The following is a 19220-nucleotide window of genomic DNA, read 5'->3' as shown; positions in this document are numbered from 1 at the left end:
GATAGATAGATAGATAGATAGATAGATAGATAGATAGATAGATAGATTACAGAAACACAGAGATATAATATATACATATCACTAGATCAAGAATGGGAAGATGACCTTAAAGATGATCATATCTATTCTTCCATTTTAAAGATGAGGAAACTGAGGTTTATAGAGGCTTTTTAGATAATGAGAAGTATAATGATAGAGTGGGAAAATCATTGGACTTGAAGTCCAGATGGACCCAGGTTCAGATTTTGCCTTGAATATTTACCAATTGTATGATTAGGGGTAAATAAATCCTTTAACACATCTGAATCTCAGTTTCCTCATACGCAAAATAGAGACTATAATAATACCTATAGTCCTCATCTCAAATAATTGTTGAGAAGATGAAATGAGCTCCTTTCCATAAGACTGCTTACAAAAAGCAAGCTACATAAGTATCTATTATTGTTATTAAGTAGCAGGAATATAATTAAAGCATATCCTCTGACTCCACATCTAGTGTTCTTTCTTTAGTGCTACATTTCCTATCATCAAATTCCATCATTATAAATAACATTGACTATAGTTATTCATTATCCAGGAACCAACGTCAATTTTAAATTTTGGTTTTTGTTTTCTAAATGTGTCTGTGTGTATGTGTTACAAATGAAAAATAAAAACTTCAAGCTCATTACCACTTACAAATCCCTCTAGAGAGCAAGGACTGGGTTTTATTCATCTTTGTATCTCTTATAGCATCTAATATGGTCTCAATTATTAGCATGTGCTTAATTAAGGAACTAGGAAGGAAAGACAGGTTCTTAAACCTGATATCTGAAGTTGAAGGTTGCCACCTGCTGGAAAGATCATGTCAGGACAAAAGGAATGGAGAAAAAAATTAATTTACAGTTATGTACCTTCATAGATCTATTTTTATTCTGCTGATTTAAATTGTTACCTGTATCTGGAAAAGCAAAAGATTGCTTGTGTATTCTGTACCTGAAAGAACATGTTTAGGGTATAAGCAATATTGTTACAATGAGTGAAATCTGTCCTCTCTTTAAAAAAAATTGTTATATAAATCAATAAATAAACAAGGCAGAAGCAAAACTGTGAGTACACTGACTCATGTAGTTTTAAGTTTCAGAATCTGAAGGCTCTCAGAGATAATCCAATCCAACCTCCTAATTTAACCCTAAATAGTAAGTAGCTAAGCTACAATTTGAGCAAAGGATTCTGACTGAAATTCCAGTGCTCTTTCCAGCAGACCACACAAACTCCCCAAATCTCCTTGTCACTTACATGTTGTTATAATTGTACACAATTATCATTGTACTTGAGATCACTGTACTTAGAGCTAACCCACTGATTTTACAGATAAAGAAACTAAGTCTCAAAGAGAGTAAGTGACTTGTCCAAGGTCACACAGCTATTAAGCAGCAAAACTTGGCTCTGTCCTCAGTCTATTGTGCTCTTTTTACTATCCATCATATTCACTACATATAGTATAGTAGATCCATCTACTATACATTGCCTGTTTTAAATTCCCCATACAAGAAGGGAAGGGCAAGAAAGAAGACTGGGGAGAAAAAAGAAAATGGTTGTGAGGATGGGGAAGAAGAAAAAAATTGATATTTAAGTCTTAGGGATGCAGTATAGATATTTGTTTTTATCAAAATTCATTTTAAAATGGCATATATTAATTTAATCATTTTCAAAGCTGGACCAAAAAAAGAACCTATTAAAATTTTATTAAAATTATATTTGTCATTATAGGCAAATACTATCTATAGATAATACAGATATTATACAGATAATATACAGATAATACAGATAGTATGGAAGTAGAGACTATGAAATTTTAGTGAATTAAGAATATCTATTTCAATTTGCTACAAAAACTTAACTTCTAAATATAACTGGAAGACCTTTGCCCTGGCTCTGCCCCCTGCCTGGCACACTCCTCACCTCTGCCACCTGACTCCTCTGGCTTGGTTCAAGACTTAGCTTAAACCCTACCTTCTGCACTTCCTCAGCCACTTTCTTATTGCTCCTCCCTCCTTGTGGGTGCCTTACCTCGGAGGTAGCTAGGTGGTGCAGTGGATAGAGCTTCAGATCCATAGCTTTAAGTGCCTGACTTTCAGAGGTACCTTGATGAGATCTCTTTAGTAATTGCTATTTTGTTTTAAACTTTCAAGAAATGAATAATGGTGTCTGTCCACGGAATACGGTGAACTTTAATAAAACTAAACATTTTCCATATCTTAATGTTCACTTGAATGTTAATATCTATCCATTTTGAGGTAGCTGACACACGTCTGTTGAATGTTTACATGAATATTGTAGTTAACATATGCGTGTTGAATTTTTACATGAGTGTTTGCAGAGGACTGGATATTCAATTTTTTGCATGTAAATAATGAGTGCTCTAAACTTTCTAAAATGTTAAATCTGTATTTCTACACAACCGCATTGCAACTTTAGCTTCTTCATATTTAAATGGAGAGAATAGTACTTGTACCTCTACCTCAATGAGTTTTTTAAATAAAATGTTTGTAATTGGCATGAGCTACTATTATAACCATGATATATTGATATTATTATTATTAACAATGGTAACTGAAGTTACAATAAAACTGTTAATATTTAAATCAACAGAATAGAAAATATGTAATGTACTCATTGAAAAGCTAAAAAGGATATTTCTTTTATTCTTGCCGTGACAATAATTTTTTTTAAATGTCAGCTCTTCCAGGATCCTGATCCAGTCTTTATACATGCCCTGGAGAATAAAAAACTGCTGCTGCATTGTAGTCGTGTTCAATTACTGTGACTGTTGTTATCATCTGCTTCGCACCTAGTAAGCACTCATTAAAGGCTTGTTGAATTGAACTGAATTATTAGAATACTTGTTAGCAGGATGAGCAGGCAGGCCCCGCACACAGGGTGCAAAGGACGAAAGAGAAGCACAGTGAGAAAGGAGGGTTGAATATAGAAAACAGAAATGGGAATAAATAGACAAGGAAACCTGAGAGTGACTTCAAGGGAGGTCCAGAAAAACTATGAGGACACTGTATATATAGAAACTATATTATTTAAATGTTAAGTGTCTTAGACCAAATTTGGCTGCATTACTGTCTGATGTTCACTTTATAAATAAAGACTTTCAAAGAAAAAATTAAGAGTTCATTAATGCACAGTCTCAAGCAGTACAGATATATATATATATATATGTATGTACATATACGTATATGCAGCAAGCCCTTTGAAAAGCAGCTACTCAAAGAACAGATTGCACAGATACTCAAAGGGAATGGGATATTGGTTTTGACAGTCACATCTGATTATACCATCAATTAGAATCATTCATTCATTAAGTAACAACATCTTAAAAAGAAAAAAAGGATACTAAATATTTTAAGTCATAGTATTATTGTTATCTATGGAATGATAAATTTGCTAAAATCTAGTACAATAAATAATTCCCAAAATTCCATTCAACTTGCCATGGGTACAGGGCTGATAAAAGCCTGCCACACTCTGAAGAGCTCCTTATCATATTTTGATAAAGAGTAGAAGAAAGTGGAAGAGATGGAATAACATTAACAAATACAAACTGAAGATGAAATTCATCTTTGTTTCATTCATCAAAACATTGTTCATTTCAACTGAAAACTAAAGATACATCTACAGTCAAAATTTCATCAAAGATATTAAAAGAATTTCAAAATATTTATTACCTTAAAAAGGTAGAATTTGTGGTCACCCTGTTGTCCAAGTTTATCTTGTAATTTCAGTATTAGGTGTTTGACCTGATCTGTTCGTGATGCTGTGATGAGAGGCTCTGCTTTCTGGATCTCTTCTACTAAGGCACTTACATCTGTACTGTAACATGTAAGAAAATATTGATTTTTCTATATAAATAAGAAAATATTGATTATTCTATACAAAAACAACATTGCACATACATTAAGTAAATGCAAAACTAAATTATTTTGTTAAGCAAAATTTTGACAAAATGATAAGTATATAATTATCTTGGAAGGCAGAGATTGTAAAAAAAACAGTCAGTAACAAATCATATTATTCTTCCTATAATTATCTCTGTCATGTTACTAACACAAATAAGATGAAGTGATCATTGGAAAATGCAAACATTGGTATAGTATGATCTTATTTTAAGTCTTTACTATTGACGGCAAGCACCTTGAGTTACCTTTTAGTAAACTGAATTTTTCATTTATCCACACTCATGCAAGTCAAGTCATCAGCCTTGTTATGTCATTGGTCCTCTCTGAGAATGAAGGACAAACAACAACAACCCATGCTACCTTCCTCGTAGCCAATCTAGTACAAGATTCACCTATAGACTGCCTAATGTTAAGATAACATACAATGATATTAATTCAGCCTAGCATAAAGAGCTAACCTCAAAACCAGGACAATGCCAGGACCACACCCCACATCTGACACATCCTGGCTGAGCGACTGTGATTAAGTTACTTCAAGACTCTAGACAACTCTATAAGGTTATATAAAAGTTGAAGAAAAGGTGCTTACCTGCATTGGTAGAGCAAATTTCCTCCCCAAGAAATTCCCTATATCAAGGAAATCACTAATCTTGTCTCTATCCATACGATGCAAGATCATAGGATTTAGAATTGGGAAGGACCTAAGAAGTAATCCAGCCAAACCCAAACCCTTCAATTTACAGATAAGGAAACCGAGGCACAGAAAGGTTAAATGACTCGTCCAAGGTTACACAGCTACTAAACAGGAAAATCAGGACCCAAACTCAGGTCTTCTGGTTCTAAATCCAGTATTCAACCTACTGCCTCATGTTCCCTCTTACCATTAACACACATCAACTGAACTCTTAGCATGTGCGAGGGACAGTGCTACTGGAGATATGAAAAGGAGACCACAGGAGCAACAAAGAATAAGTCTACTTCTCTGTTCCAGAAGTCATTCTTCAAGTATTTGAAAATATTTATTATTTTTTTCCATAAGTTTCATATTCTCCAAGTCAAACATTCCTGGCTCCCTCGAATTTTGCTCAGTTTGAGATGACTTTCAGATACTTCAGAAATCTAGTCACCTTCTTCTGGATATTTTCTGGTTATCAATGTCCTTCTCAAAGAACTGCACACAATCTATTATACCAGTCTGAGCTGCCCAGTATACACTGGGATTCATTCCCTGCCTATTAATATTCGATGAGTTGAAGTGAAGACTACTGGGCTGAGACTAAGGAGACCTTACTGGTCATGCCTCCTCTTCCTCTACCTTATGACCTTGGGTCACTACCTCTATCTAGGCCTCAGATTCTGGGGGTGAGGATAAGGATAGATCAGCTGCCTTCTTAAAGGCATCTAGATGATGCAGTAGATACAGTGTGAGGCCTGGAATCAGGAAGACTCATCTTCCTGAGTTCAAATCTGGTCTCAGACACTTACTAGCTGGGTGACCCTGGGCAAGTCACTTAATCCTGCTTGCCATAATGTCCTCATCTATAAAATGAACTGGAAAAGGAAATGGAAAACCACACAGTATCTTTGCCAAAAAAAACCAAACAAACCTAAATGGGGTCACGAAGAGTCTGAAACAACTGAAAAACAAGATGACTTCTAAAGGTGCCTTCCAACTTCAATCATCTAATTTTTGAATACTATACTTATATTAATATATATATGTACACACCCACACATATATACACACGTGTATATAAAACACATATATATTTTATATATATATACACATTAATACTATAACTGCATTCATTGCTGAATACTATACTTACATTACAATTGATTAAGATTACATTGGCTTTTTTTCCCATATTTTTGGCTAATACTGAGCTTGTGGTCAACAAAGGGTCCCAAGTCTTTTTCACATGAATCATTGCTACCCAGGTCTCATTTGTTCTGTAGATATGTAACTGATCTATTTAACCTAAATATAAATTTCTTCTAACCAATTTTGGCCACTGTTCTCACTTCCCAAAATGATTTTGAGTCCTGATTCTCTCATTTAGTTTAATATATATCCCTTCCCATCCTTTATCTTTGAGGTCATCTACAATTTCACAAGCGTGCCTTCTAGGCCATCATGCTGTTCCTTGGAGGCAGCTAGGTACTGCATGAGATAGAGCACTGGGCCTAGAATCAGAAACATCTGAATTCAAATCAGGCCTCAGACACTAGGGGTATGACCATGGGAAAGTCACTTAACCTCTGTCTGCTTCAGTTTCCTTAACTGTAAAATAGTCATAATAACAGTGCCTAGTTTGCAGGCTTGTTTTGAGATAGTTTTTGTAAAGCACTTAGCACAGTATCTGACACATAGTAGGTTCTAAATAAATGCTATTCCCTACCCTTTCCCCTCTCCCAACCCCAATGACAAAGTTGAATATGACATGCCCAAGGGCAGAGAACCTCGTGACATGCCACTATTCAGCCAATCAATTAATGAAAATGTAATTTGATCATCCATCACATAGAGATAAAATGACTTTGCCAATTTTTTTCTACTGAAATCAAGATGTTCTATGTCTTTAGCATTTTTTTACTACCCTCTAACCTTATCCAAAAATAAAAAAAAAAGGAAGAAAGAAATGAGGTTTGTTTGGCATTACACTCTCCAATTACACGTAAAAACAATTTTAACATTCATTTCTTTAAATTCTGAGCTCCAAATTTTCTCCCTCCCCCTCCTTTGAGAAGGCAAGCAATTTAAAATAGATTATATAGGCATGACATTCTTAATGACCCTGATTCCTAGTGAGTAACTCTTTTTTCCCCTAAGTGCTTACAAATCATCTCTCTAATCTAATTTTGAATTTTGCTGAGGACTAATTTCCAATATTATGATCATTCTTCTCCTTCACGGAAATGATGAAAACATAATAGAAATTCAGTACTTCTGCTTTCTCTCTGTCATCTGCTAAGGTTTTTCATCTTCCCCAAGCAGTGGTCTATCCTTGACTTGGTTTGTCTGTTTGAAATTTAGGCTTAAAATACCTCATATTTTTGTTATCTTCTACATTTTTTTCTAAAATCTCAGCCCATTACGGACTTTTGCCTGTATGCCATTAGTCTTAGACCTTTGTAACAGGGATTTGTTCTAAGTTATACGTGCTTCCTTCATCTTGTATGTGTGTGTTTTAATCTGAGTTCAGTAGAGAATTATGTATGTAGCCATGTCATTTTCCTTAGCTTTCTTCCTCTTCTTGTCCTCTTGGAGATTATTTGCAATTGTAAAGTCAGAAATGCATTCTGTAGAATCTCTCATTGTTTTTAACCTACACTTTTTTATGGAGTCAGGCCATAGATATATCCAACTTTTCATTAAATTTTTTGAAATCTGCTTTCATAGTGTCTGCTTGTGCCCCTCCTTGCTTCTATCTCCTCTTATCTCCTTCAGGGGCTTAACTGGACCCTTGCCATCTGGCTACAAATATACAAACTCGTTCAGTTCTCCTATTAAAAGAAACAAATCTTCCCCTGACACCGCCATCTCCTCAAGCTAACGTTCTCTGTCATTTCCCATTTCCCTGAGAAATTTCTACAAATATTGGTCTGTACTTGCTGCGTCAATTTCCTCACTATCCATTCAATGCTTGGCTCTTTGTAATCTGGATTGCCCTTGTTGCCCAAGTCCTGCCTTGTGGACTTCAAAAAACTTTCCTCGATGCACAGGACTTATCTTCTCACCCTGGAACATTCAACTTGCCCTGTGATTTACTCAACCAGGAACATCCCTCAGCAAACTGTGTCCTCTTCTCCCACTGGTGAGCTCCTCCTGGGGCCTCCATTTTGTGTAGGGGCCCAAGCTAGCCTTCATGGTCCTCAACTTCCCCCATCCCAGCTTTGATAATATTGTGGGACAGCATAAGAAATGAAATGGGAATCTTGGGAGAGTTTTGTGGAAGCCACAGATGGCACATGAAGGCCAACAGATGACACAGAGCCTATGACCAAATACTTAACCCAGATTTTACAATAAGGCATGGTAAATACCCCCTGAAAGAAAAATAAAAAATTCAGACTTCTTCTCTGGTATGAAAGGAGGGTCAAAAAATTTTATGTGGATTTTCTACATCGTGGGGGTGCTGCATCCCTAACCCCTGAGATGTGGAAGGGATAACTACACTTAAAACTACGTTCTTGGCGCTGTACCTTCATCTCCCAAGCTCTCTTGCTTTTTCTGCTTCCATGTGTGTGTTGTATTCCCTATCAGAATGTAAGCTCCTTGATGGGGTGGACTTTCCTTATATTATATCCCTAGCACTGAGTACAATGTGGAGCTCACAGTAAGTGCTTAATAAATGCATGTTTTCTTTCTTCCTTTAGTCTTTACTGCTCTACTAAAGTTGTTCTGTTCACACGGCTATCAAACAATTAGTGATCTCTGTTTCTTGCTCAACTGAATAGCTTGTTAAAAATCTTCCTTTTGTATATTTTTGCAACACTGCATGCTATTGCCCCATTCCCCCGCCACCACCCAACCACGCTCACCTCCTGCTCTCTCTTGTTTCTCTTCCTACCTGTCTAACTACTTATTCTCAAACCTTTGATGGTTCACTGTCTTTCTTCTACCACCTGAGCACCCCAGTATGCTCCCCTAGGCCTTCTCTTTATATATCTTCTTTCCTACAGATTTCATCTACTTTCATGGGTCTAATTAAAGCCTCTATACAATTGCTTCCCAATTTACATATCTAGTCGTCATCTCTCTCCTGAACTCTAGTACTGCACCTTCTACTGCATGCTGGACACTACTACATGGGGAGCCTATAGAAACCTCAAACTCCACAGTCTCTCCTCAACCTGGCCCTCCTTCCAACTTCTCTATTTCTACTGATGGTACCACCATTCTATAGGTCAGTCAGGCTAAAAACCTCAGATCCTTCTTCCTCTCCTGCACACGTCAAATAAGTTCCTAAATCCTTGTGGTTCCAACCCTAACCCAACACTTCTCACATCCCTCCCGCTCTCTCGATTCATGTTGCTGACACCCTAGTTCAGGCCTTCATCTGATTTTGTACTGGCTTCCTCAAATGTCTCCTCCCTTGAGTCTCCCCCCATGCTACCAACTCTTCACATGGCTACCAAAATAACACAAGCTTCCTGTGAGTAGGAATTGCTTCATTCTTTATATTTCTAACCCTGACATCTAGCACAGTGTCTGGTGCATCCCCAATGGTCAACAAAATGTTCTTTTACTGATTGCTTGATTCCTATAACACCACATCTGGCCATATCTCTCCTCTACTCAAAAATCTCCTGGTATCTTTAATGGCTCCAAGAGTTAATTAAATTCATCAGGCATTTATTAATTGCCAACTATGCAAGGCACCAAATAAAGTTCTCTCTCCTCTCAAGGAGCTTACATTGCAGACTTGTGTGGGAGATGGAAGACAAAAGGAATATAGAAAAAGTAGGTAAAAGGTACATACAAAAGTAACCCAAAGACATGTCAGGGACAGCACTGACTATAAGGGAGATCCTGAAAGACCTCCTGTAGGATTCGACATGTGAGCTGAACTTTGAAGCTAAGCACTCTAAGCCATTAAAAAAAAAAACATGGAGGCAGGATAGGATTATTCTTTATATCCCCTATAGCATCTACAAGAGTGTTTTGGAGGATGAAATGTCCTGCATAAGTGTCTAGAACAGAATGAATTATGAATATAACACAATGACCAAGAAATGCAAAGGAAGGCCTCCTACTCTTTGGGCAGATTCTCTATCTATGGAGGATTTAGAAAAAAAAAAAAGATGAGCAGGAATAGCACAGGATGGTAAGGCGTGTGTGGGCTGTAGCATGCGCTGGTAGAGGGAAGATCCCCATCAGTGGGAAGGGAGATAGACTAATGTAAAAACATGTGGCCCAATGAGTGTGCCAAAACAGAAAACTAAGAAAAATGTTAATGAGTTATTAATTATGTTATGATTAAAGGCATAATTTTCTATCCTTAGAGGTTTGGTTTTTTTTTTCTACCATCCTTTCTGCTACCTGCCCAGTTCGGATTCCCCACTGATCTTTAGCAAGACTAAAACTTTGACTTCATCACTAAGTCAATACTAATGAAATATGAATATGAAAATATGAAAAAATTCTTAGTCAGCAGAAAAACAATCAGGCACAATTCAAACTTTATTCCATTTACTCATCCTTCAGTTTTCCCTGTAAGTTCTGCCAGTCAGCTGGTTGTGTGTGCTGGGGCTGAGTAGGAGTTTCTACTAAATCTTTTGTGCTCTAGGGGATTCCAGAAATAGGGAGGAGCCTCGCAAGTGAGGGCTTTTCCCTGAACTGAAAGTCAAGCCCTGAGAATAACTCAACTTGATTTGTTTCCGTTGGCACCCCAACTCTATAATGATCTGGTATGATACGATGAAGAGGTGCAATGAAGAGGACAACGTCATTGTCTATAAGGTAGACATACTCCATGTATGCTCACAGCACAGCCCCAAATGGATATATGGCCAGAGAAATAATCTTCAGCATAATCCTAATGATTTCCTAGTTCAGCAGCCAAGTGTAAGCTCTCTTTGGACAACTCTGAGACCATAATTGGTGCTAGTAACAAAGATGTTTGTCAGTCTCTCCCTTACCCCAACAATGAATGTGGAAAGATCAATATCATTTTAGAAATGGCCTCTTCCATGCTGTCTGTGATGCTTGGAAGTGGCCTCTGACCCTCCCCAGATGTAGGGCTAGTATAAAGCAGCTCCAGGGACTGGGAGGGGTCTATCATTACTCTACAGGGCTTAATGGAAATGTGGGAGAGGAGTCATTTCTTTGATCGATACTACTCGCCCTGCTGTTCTCTTCTTACTGTATAGAGATGTGATTATAAACTAATGAAACACATTCTCGAGTCGGTAGTATGGAATACGAAGGTGTAAACATTCATATTTATATCCACTATGTCTCTCACCTACGTTACATTGATTGTTGAACATTAAATCTCCATTAAATGACAGATTTTTTTTAGAGATCACACCTTGGGCAAACGCCAAGGAACATGGTTACTCTAAGCTATATGGGATTCACAGTTTTTCTTAGGGAGCACAGCAAGCTATATGGACCCAATTTATGTCTCCTTATGATACTTTTAATGGACCTGGAAGTCTTATTTGCACAGAAAGTTGACTCTGAAGGGACTTTAGAAATCAGCTGATACAAACCCATAATTTTATAGTGATGAAACTGAAATCCAAAGAGGTTGTAAGTTGGCCAAGGCCATGCAGCTAGAGGAGCAGCCCTGGGTCTCTGAAATCCCAGGACCTTTTGACTAGAAGTCATGCAAAAAAGTCAGAGTTTTGTTTTAGGGGGGTTTTGTTTTTTTGTTTTTGTTTTTGTTTTTAGCAGTTTATCACTTGTATCCAGCAAGACACTGAGCAGAAATGAATATATCAAGGGACAGACACAAAGAGTGCCCCTTCTCCTATTGTTCCCTAAAAAAGCTCCACCCCTATCAAAAGAGGAAAAGGGAACACAATATGCCCATTTGGATTTTATTTGAGGTTTATTCTGTACGCCCATGGATCACCCAAAGTCTATTAACTAATATAATCAACAAGGTAGGATTTTTTTTCTAATATTACTTGAACTTACATGCCATCATGTTAACTAGATCACTTACTTGGGACTGAGATCGAGTAAGTCTATGGATCTGGTCTTTAACTCTCCACCTTTTTCATATTCCAGAATGATACCTGTAAAAACAATCACAATTTAGAATATCGCTGATACTGCAGTAGATGCTGTCTTTGATTTGGAGTCAGGAAGAGACTTGAGTTCAAATCCTGCCTCAGATACTTACTAGCTGTTATGACCCTGAGCTAATCACTTGACCTCTTTCTGCCTCAATTTTCTCATCTGAAAAATGAGGATAATAATAGCACCTACATCACAGGGATGTTATGAGGATGAAATGAAATAACATAAAAAAGTACTTCATAAACCTTAAAGTACTATGTAAATGCTAACTATTATTATTATTATTATTATACATTTTCATTACTAATTACTCACATTTCAAAGTAGAAGTCTGTGCTAGTATAGCCTTTGAGAATATGGGATCATTTCCATGTGACCATGAAGGGAAAAAATTCTAGACTAGAGCAAGTAAACATAGAAGGCCATAACAAAAGTGATACATTTTTGAAGCATCAAAGACTCAATTATTAAGGTATCCCTGAATAACAGAAGATACAAAAATGTTGGGGGGGAATCTTAGGCCTTATTAGTACCCTGACACCCCCACAAAAAAAAACTGAGAGAATATAAATAAGCACTAATCCTTCCTATTGTAACATTTCTTTAAAAAAAAAACTTTTTCTGAGAATAATCTGTAAATTACCACATCTTCATTTAAGTTACAAAACTCATTTATGACCCCCAGCTTTCTGTGAAAGCAAAACCCCATTTTTAATGCTAATATTCTCCTGCTCTTGCTGTATGGTAAGTACACAATATTTTCCAAAGAATTAAAATGAGCATCACACAGAATGTAGTGAATGGAGAGCAGTATGGTAGGCATGGGCAGAGTGCTACATATAATAAATGAGGGCCATCAAAAGCTATGAGAAAAAGATGTCATCAACCTCTGGAACATTGTAGAATGACATCCATAACGACTCAGGTCCCTTGCTCAACATGTTTACTGCATACCAGTACTAGTTATTCTCAAAATCTAAAGGAGAAGTAGAGGGATCAGTAAAAATGAGTAAACAGATAGAGAGGTTGAGGGAGAACGGGTAAATTATATTTGTGAATGTCAGTGGTACCAATAAAATTTTATATCCAAATGAAAATGTTAAAGTCCTAATGACTTTGAAAAAATGCTTTTATTCATACAAAGTATTAAGTTGTGAAAATAGTATGGTTTCATTCTTTATAGCCATTGTTCACTTATATTTTGTGTCTCTTTTCTACCTTTTGCCTCTAAGTATGGATTTTTCTCATGGATAAGGTTCTTTTCCTTGTGCTTTTCATTCTCCAGAAACTCTCAAGAATTCATCAGCTCTCACAGATTCAACTATCATCTCTATGTGAAAGACTCTCAAACTAAATCTCTAGTCCTGCCCAATCTTTTGAACTCCAATCCTATATTTCTGCATAGATCACCGCAAATTCAGCAAGTCTAAAGTGGAACTCATCATTTTACCACCACTAGCACCCCCGCCATCTTTCTCTCTTGACCTTTGTAATTGCTATTAATGGTTGCCTTATTTTCTCAGTCATGCAGCCTCGAAATTTGGGAATCATCTTTGATTGTTCCTTCCAGCTCTTCCCCCTTAGCTCCTGTAGCTGAATACAGACCAAATCCTATGAATTTTTCCCTCAAAATGTCTCTAAGACATTGGTCCATGAGTCCATGAACTCCCAAGGGGTCTGTGGATAAATTTCAAGGGGTCAGTAACTTTGGATGGGAAAAAAAAAACTACGTCTTTATTCCAGTAGAATTAGTTTCCTTTTTAATGCTATCAATATTTTATTTTATGCATTTAAAATCACTGCCCTAATCCACAGGCTTTACCAGACTGCCAAAGGGGTCTATGACATAAAAATGGTGAAGAACCCTACTTCAGGATCTATCCCTTGCAATTGCCACCAACCAAGTTCAGGCTTTTATCAGTCCACATTTAAACCACTACAGCAGCCTCCAGAACAGCCCCTCACATCCTAAAAACAAACCATGGTATATAGCAAATCACTGGACTTTAGAGCCAAAGGGAGCTCTTCAAGGTAACCTAGTTCAGCTTCCTTTATTTTACAAATTAGAAAATGCAGACCGAACGAACTGAGCAAGATCACATAGAGCCAAGACTACTCTATAAAATCCATTTGCCTGACATTCAAGGCCCTCCACACTCTGCCTCCAAACTTCCCAAGCCTTATTTCTCAATCTTCACTGTGTCTCCTCCTATCAGAATGGTCTACTCACTGTCCTATCAACTAGCCTCAGAAGACATTGATATGCAAACCAGAATGTCCATTCAACTTTCCTACCTTTGTTCATACCATTCTTCCCACTTGGAACAGCCTCCCTTCCCACCTAACTAAATACTCATTCTTCAAAGCTTTCTCAAGCTAATCCAACCTACACAGATCTCACCCTCCTCTGAGATCATACCCTTGTTGCCTCTATCACTTATTTAGCAATTAATTAATCAAGTCCTGCCTGGTGACATATTATATATTATTGTCTTAGGCATTATTTAAATCTTGTTAATAAAACTTTTCTTGTAAGCGCTGAATCTAAGAATTGTGACATAGCTTCCTCACTCTCTGTATGACTATGACTTTTAATTATTCTGGGATTCAGTTTCACAACCTGTACTGTTCAATTCAAGTAATTCACGCTTATTGAAACTGGATTTAATAAACCTTCAAGAAGTTCTAGAAAGTTCCTTCAAGATCTAAAAGTCTGTTGATGTTTTCTGTGTATATGTCTTCTCTCCCTAGGTAGCTTGTAGTCTTATTGAAGATAGGCTTTTTTCCATTCTCCTACAAGACCAAATACTGTGTTTCATACATAAATAGGTACTGAACACGTTTGCTGATTGATTACATTTAGATCCCACCAATATTACACGGTAGGGATTTATTAAGTGCCTTCCAAGTGGAAGGTACTGTGCCTTGAATGTATTCATTAATTTGTTTACAAATATATACTCATGTATGTTTACATGAATCTATGTATACATAGTTAGGCAGAACCCTCAAGCACATCCTCAAGACATCAGGAGAAAAGGAGGGACTTATAGGAGATCACAGACAAGTGAGGCCTAGACATAATAGGCTGCACTATGTGTCATTGGAAGGAATACCCACATCAATGATATCACAGACACATTTACATACATGCATAATACACCTGTATACATATTTATATATAGGCACACATACCTGTATGTGTGCATGGATGCATACCATACGTGGGCAGCATGGTGGTGGCTAAAGAGGTAGGTTTTAAGAGCTTAAGAGTCAGGAAAACCAAGATTGATGTTCCATTTTTGACATTGGCTATGTGACCCTGGCCAGGATGTTTAACCTCTGCATTCCCTGGTCACTTTGCTAAGATTGTAAGTTGCAGGACAGGGGCTGGTCCACATTGATAGAGGGTGAGTTTCCTAGTAGAGTTAGAGTTTCCTGATCAGGAGATCGCCATAGTACAGATGTGGTCCCAAAACATAGGTACGTCATTATTCTCTTATTATACTTGACAAACACTGGCCTAGGAAATCTAGCCTAGTTTAAACAAGAAAGCATGCCCACCTTTTACTCTACTTGCATTTGTGAAGAACTGATATCATTGGTTCTCGATGCTGGAGCTGGAGAAACCTCAGCACCCACTAGTCCAACCTCCTCCTTTTACAGATAAGGACCTGGAAGTCTAGGAACATAAAAATGGCTTGCCCCAATGTCACAAATAAGTGTCACAGGTAGGATTTGAATCCAGGTCCTCTAGACTCCAAAGCTAGTATTCTTTCCCCATAACCTTCATGCTTTCTCTCAGTTCATCAAACAAACAAGATGTGTTGTACACTATTTTTTTCTTGTAATCCCATCTGCTCAGTGGTCCTGGTTTCCTCATTTGAAAATAAGATGGTTTGTGGGGCATATAGGTGGTGCAGTGGATAGAGCACCACCCTTGGAGTCAGGAGGGCCTGAGTTCAAATCCAGCCTCAGACACTTGACACTTACTAGTTGTGTGACCCTGGGCAACTCACTTAACCCCATTGCCTAGCCAAAAAGCAAAAAAAAAAAAAAAAAAAGATAGCTTGACAAAACCTCAATTTCCCTTCCAATTCTACATGGCACCTTTGTATACACCCCCAATCTTAAGGTCTGAGTGTTCATGTCTGTTGGGAGGTGGGAGGAGTGGCTGGGCAGGAGAACCACCTTAAGAGGAGACAGTAGAGTCTCTTCACTCCCTAGCCTAAACAGTGAATCAGGTACCTCGAGTGTTGTGTAAAATAAAATGATACCATCCTCCTAGACTTCGCTCAGTTTATCAGCTCCTCCACCTTTCCAGCAAGGTAAGGAGCTCTGGACTTGAAATCAAGAAGATCTGAGTTTAAATTCCACCACTGACATGCACTGGCTGTGTCAGTGAATCAGTGAACGACCATTTCTTTAACAGCTTACCTCTATGTGCCAGGCACTGTGCTGACAGAAGTCGACACAAAGAAAAACAAACACAGGGTACCTGCCCTCAAAGAGTTTACATTCTAATGATGAAGACAATATGTAAATAACAAGATATATACAAGATATATTTAGTATAAACTGAAGGTAATCGCAGAGGGAAGGCTCTTGAGAGGAAGAGGAGGAGGGTGGGAAAGGTCTCCTGCCAAGATAGCATTGAACTGAATCTTGAACGAAACCAGGAGGCAGAGATGAGGAGGGAGAGCATTCCAGGCACTGGGGTTAACAAGCTAAATAAGAAGATAGATAGATAGATAGATAGAGAGAGAGAGAGAGAGAGAGAGAGAGAGAGAGAGAGAGATGGATGGATAGATGGATAAATGGATGGATGGATGGATGGATGGATGGATAGATGGATAGATGGATGGATGGATGGATGGATGGATGGATGGAAAGACATAGATAGATAGATAGAGAGAGAGAGATGGATGAATAGATGGATAGATAGATGGATGGATAGATGGATGGATGGATGGATGGATGGACGGATGGATGGATGGATGGATGGATGGATGGATGGATGGATGGATGGAAAGACATAGATAGATAGATAAAAACTTAGAGATGAGAGTGTGTAGTGTTCAAGAAACTACAAATAGATGGACATTGTTGGGTCATTGAATTTTCAGAGTGAAGTATAAGACTGGAAAGAAAGGATGGGGGCAGGTTGTGAAGGGCTTTAAAGGCCACTTAGAGCATTTTATATTTGATTCTGGAGGTAATAGGGAGCCTTGGAGATTATTGAGGGTGAAGAAAGGGGGGAGGGTGACATAATCAGACTTTCGTTTTAGGAAAAGAGCTTCGGCACCCAAGGGGAAGCTGGATTGGAGTGAGGGGAGAGACTCGAGCAGGAAGCCACTGGGTTTGTCTCAGCCTCAGTCTCCTAACCTATAAAATGAGGAAGTTGAACCCAATAGCCTCCAAGGTCCTTTCCAGCTCCAAACCTATGAGTTTAAGTCCCTTGACCTCTCTGGGACTCAGTTTCCTAGCCTAAAAAAGTTTTTGGGGGACGCTTGTGCTTTCCTGCTTCCAGTCCCGGGCCAGGGCTCCCCAGTTCCCCCCTTGCCGCGGTGGGTGGGACGCCCCCTCCCCAAATGCCGCCTCCCCTCCGCTCCCTAGGCCCCCACCCTCCAACCCCATCCCGCCCCCCAGCCCGCTAGGGACCCGGCTTTGTCCTCTAACTCCCAGTCGGGTGCCCTCCAGGACTTTTCCCCTGATAGGTGACTCCCCGTCCAGGGTGAGGACACTGAAGACGGCGGTACCTGGTGGATAATATCGGAGCAGGAGCCTTTTAAGCTTCATTCTCTCGCTCACGGAGCACTGGCCAGAGGCCTCCATCGCCATGGCAACCGCCTAACAGAAGCTCCCCGGTAGGTCAACGCTTGCGCATGCGCCCAAAGGGGCGCCCCTCACTGAGGGTGGTGGTTCGTGGGATCCAGGGCACCTGTCCGCGAATTCCCTTTCTGGAGCCAGCGGAGGGCTCTCAAGTCTGCCCTGAGCAGGCTGCAGGGGAGGGTTCGTCCCCTCTTTTGGGGGTCCTGGACCCTTTATGACATTCCACTACTACAGCATCCTCTGGACCCCTTCTCAGAATTCTGTTTTTAAATGCATAAAGTAAAATGCATGGAAACCAACTATGTTGAAACACAGTTTTCAAAATGTTAATTAAAACAAGTTCACGGACGCCAGGTTAAAAACCGCCATCCTAGATGTTGCTGGGGGAAGCCTCTGGAGGGTCTCTACGTGTCCTTGCCTGCCTCATTGGAAAGATGATTTCCTCTCCCCAACCCCGACTAACACTCTACCTAGCCTAGCCTAAGATCAAAGCCTGGCAGTGTTTGCTGTGCACTAACCCGGCACGATTCTGTTCACTCTGACCACAGCTGTGTGACCTTTGCATAACACCTAAACTCTTTGTACCTCAGTATCTTCCTCCGCAAAATAGAGATAACAATAGCACCTATTTCGCAGGGTAGTAAGAAGGATCTAACAGATAATCCAGGGTGTTCCAAAAGTCTTAATGATGTCTGAATCTATTACTCCAAACTCCAAACATCACTAAGACTTTTGAGGCATCGTGAATCTGTAAAGCACTTTTCAGATCTTAAAGCTATATAAATGCTAGCTGCTATTATTGTTGTTGTTGTTATCCCAATATCTTAGATTTATATAATCTCATTCTGCGGAAAAGGAAACTGAGACCCAGAGAGAGAATGGTGTCTGAGGCAGGATTTAAACTCTGAATTTTTTATTTCACCTGCAACTCTCTAGTCACTCCACCTTATTACTTGCTTTGCTTACTTAACTGGGCTGATTACACCCAGGATTTGGGAGTGAGATATCTGAGTCTTAGATCTCTGAGCTTTGGATTGTCGCTGAAAATTCATCAGGCTTATTTGGCTACTTATTAGGTGTGCTATTTTTAGGTGTGAATTTTTAGAAGCAAAACAGAGAGAGAGAAGAAAACTTAGAGAACTTATTTCAACCATCTCTCATTTAATATATGGAGAAACTGAGGCCAAAGACAATAAATCAGTGAATTTTCAGTTTTCATTCCTAAGCAGCTGCCTTTCTTTACGGTAACCCCAGTCCCCACTCAGCATTCTCTTTCCATGATAAAATAAAGCCCAAGTATAGACTTGTGGAATAATCAGAAATAGATCGTAAGGCTAGGAAAGGAATACTACAGTCAAATCAGTACTAATTATTCCATTCATTTCTCTTCCTTTTGCAGATTACAGACTGCATTTTGGCTTACTCACAGCTCATAAGACTTTGGGAAGATTCTACTGGCAGGGAAGAAGGGAAGAGGGGAAGATAAAAAGAGGATCCAGAGGTGTTTACCAAAGGATGCTTCCTCCTTTATAAGATAAAAAATATTGGACTATGGCCCCTTAGAGATTGTGTGTGTGTGTTTGTGTGGGTGGGTGGGTGGGTGTGTGCACACATGCACACGTGCTTATCTAATAGCTCAGATAAAAGGTGTGAATGATGGAGTGTGAGGTGGTGAAACTCACCTA

At 38.8% G+C, this 19220-nt stretch overlaps 1 protein-coding gene across 1 annotated transcript in view; it reads right to left on the bottom strand.

Annotated features, from left to right (window-relative positions):
- The window catches only part of DAW1 (dynein assembly factor with WD repeats 1), a 46676-nt gene extending 29132 nt beyond the window's left edge, over nt 1–17544 (bottom strand). The window contains exons 1-3 of the mRNA XM_027876132.1: nt 17463–17544; nt 11627–11699; nt 3717–3861 (exon numbers count right to left, since the gene is read on the bottom strand). Of these exons, the coding sequence (XP_027731933.1) occupies nt 3717–3861; nt 11627–11699; nt 17463–17544 (300 nt within the window). The remainder of the gene's footprint in view (nt 1–3716; nt 3862–11626; nt 11700–17462) is intronic.
- Nucleotides 17545–19220: the final 1676 nt, after the last annotated feature.

The sequence above is a fragment of the Vombatus ursinus genome, unplaced genomic scaffold (assembly GCF_900497805.2).
Source record: "Vombatus ursinus unplaced genomic scaffold, bare-nosed wombat genome assembly UNPS02014810.1, whole genome shotgun sequence".
NCBI lineage: Eukaryota > Metazoa > Chordata > Mammalia > Diprotodontia > Vombatidae > Vombatus > Vombatus ursinus.
The sequence above is the reverse complement of the archived record's forward strand: the minus strand, read 5'-3'. Positions and strand labels throughout refer to the sequence as shown.